The sequence below is a fragment of the Tyto alba genome, unplaced genomic scaffold (genome assembly GCF_018691265.1).
Source record: "Tyto alba isolate M040663 unplaced genomic scaffold, T.alba_DEE_v4.0 Super-Scaffold_34, whole genome shotgun sequence".
NCBI lineage: Eukaryota > Metazoa > Chordata > Aves > Strigiformes > Tytonidae > Tyto > Tyto alba.
The window spans coordinates 1,863,892-1,874,577 of NW_024881309.1; the positions used below are offsets into that span (position 1 = coordinate 1,863,892).

The 10,686-nt window shown below is 68.3% G+C and overlaps 2 protein-coding genes across 2 annotated transcripts; one reads left to right on the forward strand and one right to left on the reverse strand.

Moving 5' to 3' along the window:
- Nucleotides 1-282: 282 nt before the first annotated feature.
- On the reverse strand, nt 283-7,942 carry SEMA4C (semaphorin 4C). Its single transcript, XM_042801549.1, has 15 exons — nt 7,917-7,942; nt 6,125-6,281; nt 5,012-5,160; nt 4,829-4,891; nt 4,627-4,725; nt 3,751-3,847; nt 3,535-3,651; nt 3,286-3,437; nt 3,007-3,182; nt 2,782-2,926; nt 2,470-2,692; nt 2,260-2,375; nt 2,015-2,172; nt 1,863-1,933; nt 283-1,761 (listed from the first exon to the last, which is right to left on the reverse strand). The coding sequence occupies exons 2-15, from the start codon at nt 6,234-6,236 to the stop codon at nt 935-937; spliced, it is 2,505 nt and encodes an 834-aa protein (XP_042657483.1). The 5' UTR covers nt 6,237-6,281; nt 7,917-7,942; the 3' UTR covers nt 283-934.
- On the forward strand, nt 6,255-8,906 carry LOC122154208 (spidroin-1-like). The gene is made up of 3 exons (XM_042801439.1): nt 6,255-7,091; nt 7,192-7,840; nt 8,771-8,906. Exons 1-3 carry the CDS (start codon nt 6,749-6,751, stop codon nt 8,904-8,906), a joined length of 1,128 nt encoding a protein of 375 aa, XP_042657373.1. The 5' UTR covers nt 6,255-6,748.
- Nucleotides 8,907-10,686: the final 1,780 nt, after the last annotated feature.

The following is a 10,686-nucleotide window of genomic DNA, read 5'->3' on the forward strand; positions in this document are numbered from 1 at the left end:
GGCCCCCCCCAGGCCTGACCCCGGCCATCCGGGGGGGGGGCACGGGCATGGGGCCAGGCCTCAGCAGCCTCGGCCCCCCCCCCCCCCCCCTGCTCTGGGAACGGCACGGCAATGCCCTTTTATAGCCCCAAGCGCGGCCTTTTTCCATGAGCTCAGCAGCAGGGGGCCCCCAGCACCCCCCCTCCGCACCCCCCCAGCCAGCACTGGACACAGACCCCGTGGGCTTTGCTTTCAATATTTTTTTTTACTCCTTTTTATTATTAATATAAAAATACTCACGTATTTACAGCAAATAAATATATTTCAGTAACAAATAAATTACACTGGGGGGGGGTGTGTTATACAAAAGGGGGCCCAGGTGGGCAGCGTGCAGGGGCGTGGCAGGCAGGTGTGGGGGGGTATTTACAACCAGAGCTGAGGGGGTACGAAGCCCTGGTGGGGGGGAGTGAGTGGGGCATTAGAAAAGTTCTCAGGAAGAAAAACCCGATCGAGTCTTAAATCGTCCCAAAAAAACCCCATCCTGCGGCCGCTGTCCGGGGCACGACGTGATGCCCAGAGGGGAGGGGGGACGCGGTGGTGCCAAGGGGGGGTGTGTGTCTCAGTGGTCCCCAAGGCTGGCGCCAGTCCCCGCGGTGGGTCCCTCGCCCCGGGTCATGGTACCGAAGTCGGAGGCGTTGCCCAAGAGCAGCTCCGGTGCCCCAAACGCGTGACCCGGTCCCGGGGTGCCAGTTCCCAAGACGGGTACCGGCACCGGGGTGGCAGTCCCGTCCCCGAGACGGGTGCCGGCGCCACTGTCCCCGAGATGGACACCAGCGACCCCTCCGCTGCAGCCCCAAGCCGGGTGCTGGTGCCGAGGCGGTTGGGTCCCCGCGGCGGGTGCCGGGGCCGGGCCCTGAGGTAGGAGTGGGGGAAACTGCCCCCCCCCGCCGACGGCTCAGACCGACGACTCCTCAGGGTTGGAGTCGGGCAGGGGTTGACGCTGCTGCAGCTTGCGGCGCAATTCCTCGGCCAAATCGGCGCAGGGCGGCCGCTCCTCGGCCCCCAGCGCCAGGCGGATGTAACCGTTGGAGGAAGAACCGCGCAGGGGACCCAGGTGGATGCGGGTGGGCGAGTGGAGGGGTTGGCCGGGGATGGCGTTGGGCGGCGAAGCGGTGCCGGGGGGGCCGCCGTTACGGCAAGTGGCGTGACCCGGTACGATTTTGAGCGAGCCGTCCGAGTAGTAGTAGCTAGCCGGATCCCAGAGCTTCTCATCCGAATCGGAGGCGGCGCTGGGCACGAAGCGGGGACTGGGGGGCTCTTTGGGCAGCTCGATGGGGTACACCAGGGTGCTCTCGATGGCTTTGGTGCCTTTACCCAGCTCTTCCCGCAACCGCCGCCAAAGCGAGAGCACCACCAGCACCAGCACCAGGCACAGAGCCCCCAGGCACACCGCCACCACCCACACCAGCCCCAGGCTCTCCAGCGGCGCCCGCGTCTCCAACGGCACCCCGGCCCCAGCTAACACCGCCACGCGGTACACCTCGCCGCCCAACCGGGCGCCCTGTTCCTCCGAAAAGCAGCGGTACGTGCCGCTGTGTTGCGCCCCGGCTCCCGGCACCACCAGCGCCCGCAGCCGGGCGTCGTGCAGCACCAGCGCCTGCTCGGCCGCCAGCGCCCGACCCTCGAAAGTCCACAGCGCTTGCGCCAGGTTGGAACCCAAACGGCACGTCAGCACCAAGTCGGTCCCCGCCACCACCGTCACGTTTTTAGGGGTGATGGGTCCTGCGGGAGAAAGGAGTCAGGAGAGGGGGCGGAAAATGGGGGGGGGGGGCTCCCGTCCCCGCCAAAACCCAGCTCTGCGCGGCGCTCGGGGAGGGTTTCACCTTGCTTGGCCACCTGCGGCAGGGTGCAGGCGCGGGTGTCGGAGCTCAGCATGTCCTGGACCAGTTGGGAGCTGGGGGAGGAGGCGGTGGAGGTGAGGGGGGGGACACCCCGTGCTGCAGCGGGGTGTCCCCCCCGCCCTGGGGAACCGTACCCGTTGAGGCCGTCGGTGCGGACGCAGAGGCTGGCGTTGTGGCTCCAGGCGCAGTAGGGATCCCGGGCGAGGACGCAGTCCGTGCACGACTGGTAGCGGCCGCAGTCAGCCAGGGGCAACTGGGCCACCTGGAAACGGGAGCCGGCGAAGAGCAGCTTCTGCCAGGGCAGGGGAAGAAAGGGCGAGGTGACACCCTGAGGTGACACCCCCAGCGCCAGCCCCTTCCCCGCCGGGGCATCGCTCACCTTCCGCCCGGCCAGGACCAGGCTCTCCACGGGCTGCGCCGGCTCGAAAACCTGCAGCTCCTCGACCAGATGGACGCGAGCGCCCAAGTTCAGCGCCTTGTGCACCCAGCCATCACCTGCGGGTCACGGCGGGCGGTGAGGGACATCCCCCCCCAGGCCAGGGGTGGTCCCCTCCCCAGCTCCCCCCCCCCCCCCGACTCTAGCAGGTACCTGTGCCGATGAAAAGCACCTCGTAGACGGCGCCGTCCAGCCCCAGCACTCTGTCTACCACCAGCTGGGTGAAGTTGGCGTCTTTCTTGAGGAGCAGCGGGCGCCCGCGGTGGGGCAGGATGGGCTCGTCCATCAGCGGGTGCTTCTTGGCGAAGTTGAGGGTGTTGTCGGGCAGCTCGAGGGAGCTGGCGAAGCCGTTCTGGCGGTGCCAGTCGGTGATGCACTGGGGAGGGAGAGCAGCGTCAGGCACACGGCCGGATCCCGAACCCCTCTTCATCCCCTCCTAACCCCTCCCCGGAGCCGGTTACTCACCGCGCCGGGACGGGGGCTCGGCACCTCATCCGAATACCGGCCCCACTTCTGCGCCTGCTCCCGATATTCCTTGTAGGGCCCCTCGAATGCCTTCTTCACCTCCAGGATGTGGTAGCGGCAAATCGCCGAGACATCCACGTCCCCCCTGCAAGGGACAGGGCGGGTTTTTAGGGGGAGCCGTCGGTCACGGGGAACCCCGTGGCTGCCGCGTCCCTGTGCCCTCACCAGCGAGCCTGGAAGACCCCGAAAAAGGTGGTGTCCTGCCAATCGGCCCCCGGCAGGGTGAAGACGGCCTGGAGGCGGTTGAAATGGAGCTGCTGCTCGGGCGCCGAGCACACCAAGCGAGCCTTCAGGAACGTCGTCCACTTCTTCTGCAGCGTGCGAGCACCGCCGACGTCCCCCTGGGCGCCCAGCCGCCATCAAGACGGGCTCACCCGCGCTCGCCGGTGGAGCAAAGCCGTGCCAGGACGGCGTCCCCAGCACGGGTTGTCCCCTCCCCGTTACCTTGCAGACCCGCGCCACGCGGGCCACCACCTGCTCCGCGTAGCAGTCGTACTCCACTGCCCGCTCGCTGAAGAAGAAGTAAACCTTGTCGTCGTCCCCGGTGCTGCTGGCCGCGCTCTCCTGCACGTAAGCCGAAGCCACGAAGTGGGGCTCTGCGGAGGAGGGGGTGGAAAGGGGAGGGTAACACCGTGCTGGGGAGCAGGGGGACCCAGGGTTTTCCCCCCTGCCTCACGTCCCCCCCGACCCTACCGTTCAGCCAGGAGGTGAGATACTCCGTCTTCATGGAGTAGTGGGGGCCCAGGTTGCGGAGGATGACGGGTTCCGTGCCCAGGAAGTTGTTGAAGGTGGCTGAGTACAGCTCCCCATCTGTGAGGCCAGGGTTTAGGGAGGGGGGTGAGGGAGGTAACAGGCACCCCCCACCCCCCCCACCCCCGACCCCAGTGGGTGCCCGGAGGTGCCACCTACCCACGATGAGGCCGGTGTGGCCCTTGGTGGGGTCGTACGGACACTTGCCCTTGCCATCCTCAAAAGCCACTTGGTCCAGGGTGAAGCCGGACAGTTCCTGGGGGGCACGGGAGTGGGTCGGGGGTCCCAACCCCCTCCCCGGTTCATGTCCCCCACACCCAGACTGGCCCCGGGCACAGGGACACCATCCCCCATAATGATCCTCCTGGGGACAGGGACACCCCTGAACCACCCTGCTGTGCACAGGGACACCCCTCACATGACCCTTCTGGGACAGGCCTGGGTGACCCATTATGGGGACAGACCCACCCCTAAATGATGCTTCCAGGGACAGGGACACCTTTGGACAACCTGCCTGGGCACAGGGACACCCCCCCCCAGTGACCCCCCCGGGCACAGGGACACCCCTGGACGACCCTCCTGGGCACAGGGACACCCACATTGACCCCCCCCGGGCACAGGGACACCCCCCAGTGACCCTCCTGGGCACAGGGACACCTCCCAATGACCACCCCGGGCACAGGGACACCTCCCAGTAACCCCCCCGGGCACAGAGACACCCCCCAGTGACCCCCCCCCATGGCACAGGGACACCCCCCAGTGAGCCACCCCATGGCACAGGGACACCCCCCAGTGACCCCTCCATGGCACAGGGACACCCCCCAGTGACCCCCCCGGGCACAGGGACACCCCCCCAGTGACCCCCCTGGGCACAGGGACACCCCAACAATGCTCCAAGGGGACAGGGGACACCCTCATGGGAATAAGGCCACTGAACGACCCTCCTGGGGACAGAGACACCCCTAAACGACACCCTGAGGGACAGGGGAGAACTTGAGAGGTTTTTGGGGGGCCCCCCCCGGGGGCTGCACTCACGATGTAGGTGCACTTGGGCTGGAAGGCGTAGGTGCCGCAGGCGTAGAGGTGAGAGCTGTTGTAGCTCTGCAGGAAGCGCACGTAGTTGAAGCAGTCAGTCTGGTGGGGGGGGGGGGACGACACAACAGCAAGTTAAAGGGGTGGCAGCGGGGGGGGGGCACACACACTGGGGTGCCCTGTGCCCCCCCCCCCCCCGCCCCACCTGGTTGTTCTTGCCCTTTTGGATACACTCAGCTTTCTTGTCCACAGGGGCTTCCCAGGAGATCTGAGGACAGAGAAAAAAGTCAGTGCGCTGAAAACATCCCCCCCTCCCTCAAAATGCCCCCCCCCCCACCTCCTTCCCAAAATACCCCCCCCCCCCTCCGGGGGTTCCCCGGGACCTCACCGCCGCCTTGAGCTCCACGGTGCCGGTGGCCAGGGCGAAGACGGCCTCGCGCGCGCCCACGTAGAGCAGCGCCTCGGCCTCGTCCAGCGTCAGCGTCAGGTAATGCGAGACCCCCCCCTGCGAGAAGCGCTTGGCCGCGTCCTTCAGCTCTGGGGAGGGACACACACACACACACACACACACACATGGACATCAAGGTGATGCCACCACCGGTCCCCCGTGGCTGTCCCCTCCCCGGGTGGGCACTGCTGGCACCCCCCCCCAGGGCACCCACAACCTTCCCCCCCCCCCCATTACCACCACTGCCGGAAGCCCCCCGGCCCCGGTGCCGCACAAAGGGCTCTTTGTCACCGGAGCAGGCGCTGGCGGTGCCGGGCGAACACAGCGGCCTTTGGCGAGACCCCACGCCCCCCCCCCCCTGCACCCCCCCCCCGCCCGCCCCCAGGCCCCGCAGAAAGGCCTCATTGATGGGGGAGGCGCCAGGGCCTCCCCCCACCACCCCGGGCAGGGACAGGGACGCCGGGCTGGCACGGCATGGGGACGGCACGGGGACGCAGGGCGCTGGCACGGCAAAGGGACGGGGGGGGGGTCTTGGGTGTGGGGACAGCACAGGGACAGGGGATGTGGCACGGGAACAGTGGGACGGCGCAGGGATAGAGGACATGGGGCACTGCCATGGCATAGGGACAGGGGAATGGCACAAGGGATGGGGACACGGGGCATGGCAAAGGGACAGGGACACCAGTGCTGGCGTGGCACAGGGATAGGGACAGAGCACACGGCACAGATGGGGACACGGGGAGCTGGCACGGGACAGGGGCACAGAGGGAGCTGGCACGGCAAAAGGATGACATCTCGGGGTGCTGGCATGGCAGAGGGCTGGGGACAGGGGACACGGGGCAGCACCCCTGCCCCCAGCAGTGCTGACAAGCTTTGGGATGGGGGGGGACAGAGAAGCTGCCCAAAGTGGGGACAACCACAGCCCTGGGGTGTCACCTCGGTGTTGGTGATGGCCGTGCCCCAGTTTCCCCAACCTGCTTCCCTCTCTCCGGGGACCCCTACTAAGGGGGGGGGGGGGTTGGGGTTGGGGGGGGGTTCACACACAGTACTCACCCACGTAGGGGACAGTTTTTCGGGGCACGGCGCTCCACGAGGACCCCGGGGTGGTGGCAGCGGTGGCGAGGGCCAGCAGCGAGGCGAGAGCCAGCAGCCAGTGGGAGGCCATGATGCTGGGGAAGGGGGGGGGACGGGGGGGGGGGGGATACGACACCTGGAAAAAATGGGGGGGGGGGGGGTACACCCAGAGACACACCCAGCTCCCCCGTTAGGGTTACGGGGCATCGACACCGGCAGCGTCACGCGGGCGGCGCGGGGACAAGGCGGTCATTGAGGGTTGGGTGTCACGAGGCTGGGGGCACCCCCCACGCAGCGGGGGGGGGGAGCCACACACACGCATGTGGGTCCCCAACATGCTGCCCACTCCCCCCCCAACCCCATCACGGTCCCTCCTCTGGCTGTGACAAGTCACAGGGGTTTTTTGGGGGGGGGGGGGGGGGGATGTCCACAGAGGAAGAAACGGCCCTTCCGCTTCCCACCCCACCCGGGTGGCCCCACCTCACCCACGTCCTGCCCTGGAACCCCCCCTGCTGTGTCCTGGGGGTGCCCCCCACGGTCTGAGTGTCTGTCTGTCCGTCCTTCCCTCCCTCCCCCCCCCCCCCCCAAAAAAGGCTGGGCAGGATGTGGCCGGGAATTGTTCTGCCCTGCCCGGCGGGAAGCAGGAAGCTGGGGGGGGGTCCGGAGGGGGCCCCCGCACCGGCTGGGGAAGGATTTCCGGGAGGGGGGGGGGGCTGGGAATGGCCCCCCCCCCACCATGGCCGTGGGAAATGGGGGACACCCCGGCCAGGCTGCCCATGGCGGAGAGGGGGGGCTGCCATGGCCAGGGTGCCACGAGCAAAATTGGGGTGCTACAGGCACGGTTGGGGTACTCTGGGGACAGTCGGGGTGCCACAGGATGGTCGGGCTGCCACAGGCAAAGTTGGGGTGCTGTGGGCACGGTTGGGGTGCCACGGGCATGGTTGGGGTGCTATAGGCATGGTTGGGGTGCTGCGGGGATGGTCAGGGTGCCACAGGCGAACTTGGGGTGCTCCAGGCATGGTTTGGGTGCCATGGGCACAGGCGGGGTGCCACGGGCAAAATTGGGGTGCTACAGGCAAGGTTGGGGGTACCATCGGCAAAGTTGGGGTGCCATGGGCATGGCCAGGGTGCCACAGGCAAACTTGGGGTGCTACAGGCAAGGTTGGGGTGCTATAGGCAAGGTTGGGGTGCCACGAGCATGGACAGGGTGCTGTGGGCATGGTTGGGGTCCCCCGGGCACGAGGGGGTCCCCCGGGTCCCCAGCTGCGGTGCTGGACGCCCGGGGGTCCCACGGGGGAACCGAGGTGCCACGGCCCCACGACGGTGCCATCCCGGGTGGGGTCCCTCCGACGGTGTCATCGCGGGGGGGGTAGGGGGGTCCCCACGGGGGTGCCATCCCCGCGGCGGGGGGAGCCCCACGGCAACGTGCAGCCCCGCGGGACGAGCCCACCCGGCATCCGCGGGTGGGGGCTGGCAACGGCGGGTACCGACGCGGGGAGGGGGGGGGGGGCTCCCCCGTTACCGGAGGGGGGGGGGTGTGTGTGTGTCTGGCCCCCACAGCAGCGCAGGGCGGGGGGCGATGCCGCCGGGGGGTGCCGGTCCCGCTCCCCGGTACCGGGAGGAACAAAGCGCCTCCCCCTCCTCCCCCCCCCCCGCCCCCGCGGCTCCGCCACAACAATACCGGGGCGGGGCGGGGCGGGGGGGGGGCCGGGCCCGGCGGGGGCGGGGGTTGGGGGGGGCCGGGGGGGGGGGGGGGGGGCCCCGCACTCACCTCGGGGCGCGGCGGCGGCGGCGCGGGGCGGGCGGCCCGGCCGGGGCGGCGGGAGGCGGCGGGAGGCGGCGGGTCGGGGCGGCGGTGGGTGCGCGCCGCGCGGCTCCGCTCGGCCCCGCCCCGCCCTGACGTCACGGCCGCCCCGCGGGGAGGGGGCTCGGGTCGGATCGGATCGGATCGGATCGGGTCGGTCTCGTCCGGCTCGGCTCAATCCGGTTCGGCTCAAGAGCACAGCTCAGCCCAGCTTGGTTTAATCCAGTTCAACTCAGCCCAGTTTGGCTCAATCCGGTTTGGCTAAGCACAGCTCAGCCCGGTTTGGTTTAATCCAGTTCAGCTCAGTCCACTTTGGCTCAATCTGGTTTGGCTGAGCACAACTCAGCCCAGTTTGGCTCAGCCCAGCTTGGTTTAATCCATTTCGGCTCAGCCCAGTTTGGTTCAATCGGGTTTGGTTCAGCACAGCGCAATCCAGTTCAGCTCAGCTCAGTTTGGCTCAATCTGGTTTGGCTGAGCACAGCTCGGCTCAGCGCAGTTTGGTTTAATCCAGTTCGGCTCAGTCCATTTTGGCTCAATCTGGTTTGGCTGAGCACAGCTCAGCTCAGCGCAGTTTGGTTTAATCCAGTTCGGCTCAGCCCAGTCTGGCTCCATCCATTTTGGCTGAGCACAGCTCAGACCAGTTCGGCTCAGCCCGGTTTTGTTTAATCCAGTTCAGCTCAGCCCAGTTTGGCTCAATCTGGTTTGGTTCAACCCAATTCAGCCCAGTCCAACACAACCCAGCTTGGCTCAAGCCCAGCCTAGCTTGGTTTAATCCAGTCCACCTCAACCTGGTTTGGCTCACCCCACCTTGGCTCAACCAGGCTTAGCTCAGCCCAGTTCAACTCAGCTCAGCCCAATTTGGCCCACTCCAATTCAGCCCAGCTTGGCCAGTCTCGGCTCAATTCAGCCTGGCCCAGCTCCATCCAACCCAGCCCAGCTTGGCTCAGCTCAGCCTAGTGGGGGTGGAAACCCCAAAACCCTTTTGGGGTGCCTGTGGCCACCCCAACGCACCTCCAGGCACTGGAGGAGCTCTGGGGTGCCCCACAGCACCCCAGGACAGACAGGGGGTGGGGACCCCCCCTGCCCTACGCCAGCTTGGCACAGAGGAGGGTGGCCAGGCCCTTGAGCTGGGGCTCACCAAAAGGGGTGCGGGGCACATTGCGGGGTGCCCCATAGCACCCATTTCCCAGCAAGGGGAGCACCCACCCCTTGGCCGGCATCCGCCAGCTCCTGCGAGCCCCCAGCGAGCATCGGGGAGGGGGGGGGGGTCAGGGCACCCGCACCCCATGCCGGAGCCCCGGCACCCGGTGCACCCACCTCTGGGTGCGCCCCGGGGGGAGGCACAGGGCCTCAGCTGCCGGGCCATGGCGTGAAATTTCAGGGGCCGGCGAAGCTCCGTGGGGAGGGGGGGGGAGGGAAGAAGCGCGAGGGAGGGTCCGGCGCATACCCACGCACCCATCGCCGCCATCCCCCGGTGCCGTCCAGGCAGCGCCGGCACGGCCCCGGTGCCCTCCGGACACCCGTGGCGAGGGGCGGCGGTGCCGGCAGCCGGATCCTGCCCGCTTTGTGCCTGCGCAACCGGCTGGAATAAAAGAATTAAAGGCAGACGCATCCCAGCCCGCCCGGCCCTGGCACGGGGCCGTGCCAGCTCCCTGTCACCAATCCGCGGGGCGCGGGTGGCACGGGGACGCCTGGGGAGGTCATCGCTGCCAGCTCTGCCTGGTCAAGGCCGAGGAAGGAGAGGAGGAGGGTGACGGGTGCCAGGAGGGCACCGTCGGCGTAGCGGCACGGCTGGGTGACCACGCGCAGCGCCAGGAACTGGAGGGCAACGGCAGTGCGTCACGGAGGAGCCCCCCCCCCCCCCCCGAAATCCGCCGCGGGGACATCCCCACCAGGGCAGGGACAGGCTGGCAAGGCCACAGCAGCCCCAACGGGCACCCCTCCAGGAGCTGGCATCAGCGCCGCGCGCCCAATTAGCAGGGCAGAGATAACGAAGGCGCAGCATCCCCAGTGTGGGTAGCAGCCTCCCACCTTGCAGATGTCACCAAGCTGCGTCAACCAGGGCCGGCGTGCTGGTGGCACCGGGGCTCATCTGTCTCGGGGAGGAGCAGGATGGATCCAGGCTCCTGGAAACTGCAGAAGGGATTAGGGTGGGGGGGGAGGGCTCCAGGGTGGGGAGCACCCTCCCGCCCGCCGTGCTGGGGTGACCAGGGTGGGCACGGCAGAAGGGGACACTCTCCTGCCACAGGGGCTTACCTGGAGGAGCCAGCGCAGGATGGGCAGCGGGAGAGCTGGCCGAGGCTCCTGTTGCGGGGGAAAGCGGGCACGCAAATCGCTGGGGGAGGGACAGGGGGGTGAGCGGGGCTCTGCCCGTGTCCCCTGTCCCCCTCCCATCGCCCCGAAACACCCCGCCCGCCCTTCCAACGTGCTCTGAGGTGGGCGTCAGGGTGGGAGCGGGCACCAGGCAGGTGCAGATGGGACTCCCCGGGGTGGACGATGAGGATGAATCTGGGTTTTGCAGCGAAGCAGGACAGGAGGGCAGCGGGCACCGCGCAGACCCCCCTAAACCCCAGCCCGGGCAGGGGTCCAGTGCTTTTTGGGCAGCTGGGTGTCTTTGTGCGGGGAACCCCAGGGACCCCATCCCCACAACAGGGCTGCTGGGCTCCGCTCCCCGGCACGAGGGCAGTTAGGGCAGGGTGACTGCACCCCGGGATGCCCAGCACAGCCCCCATGCCCG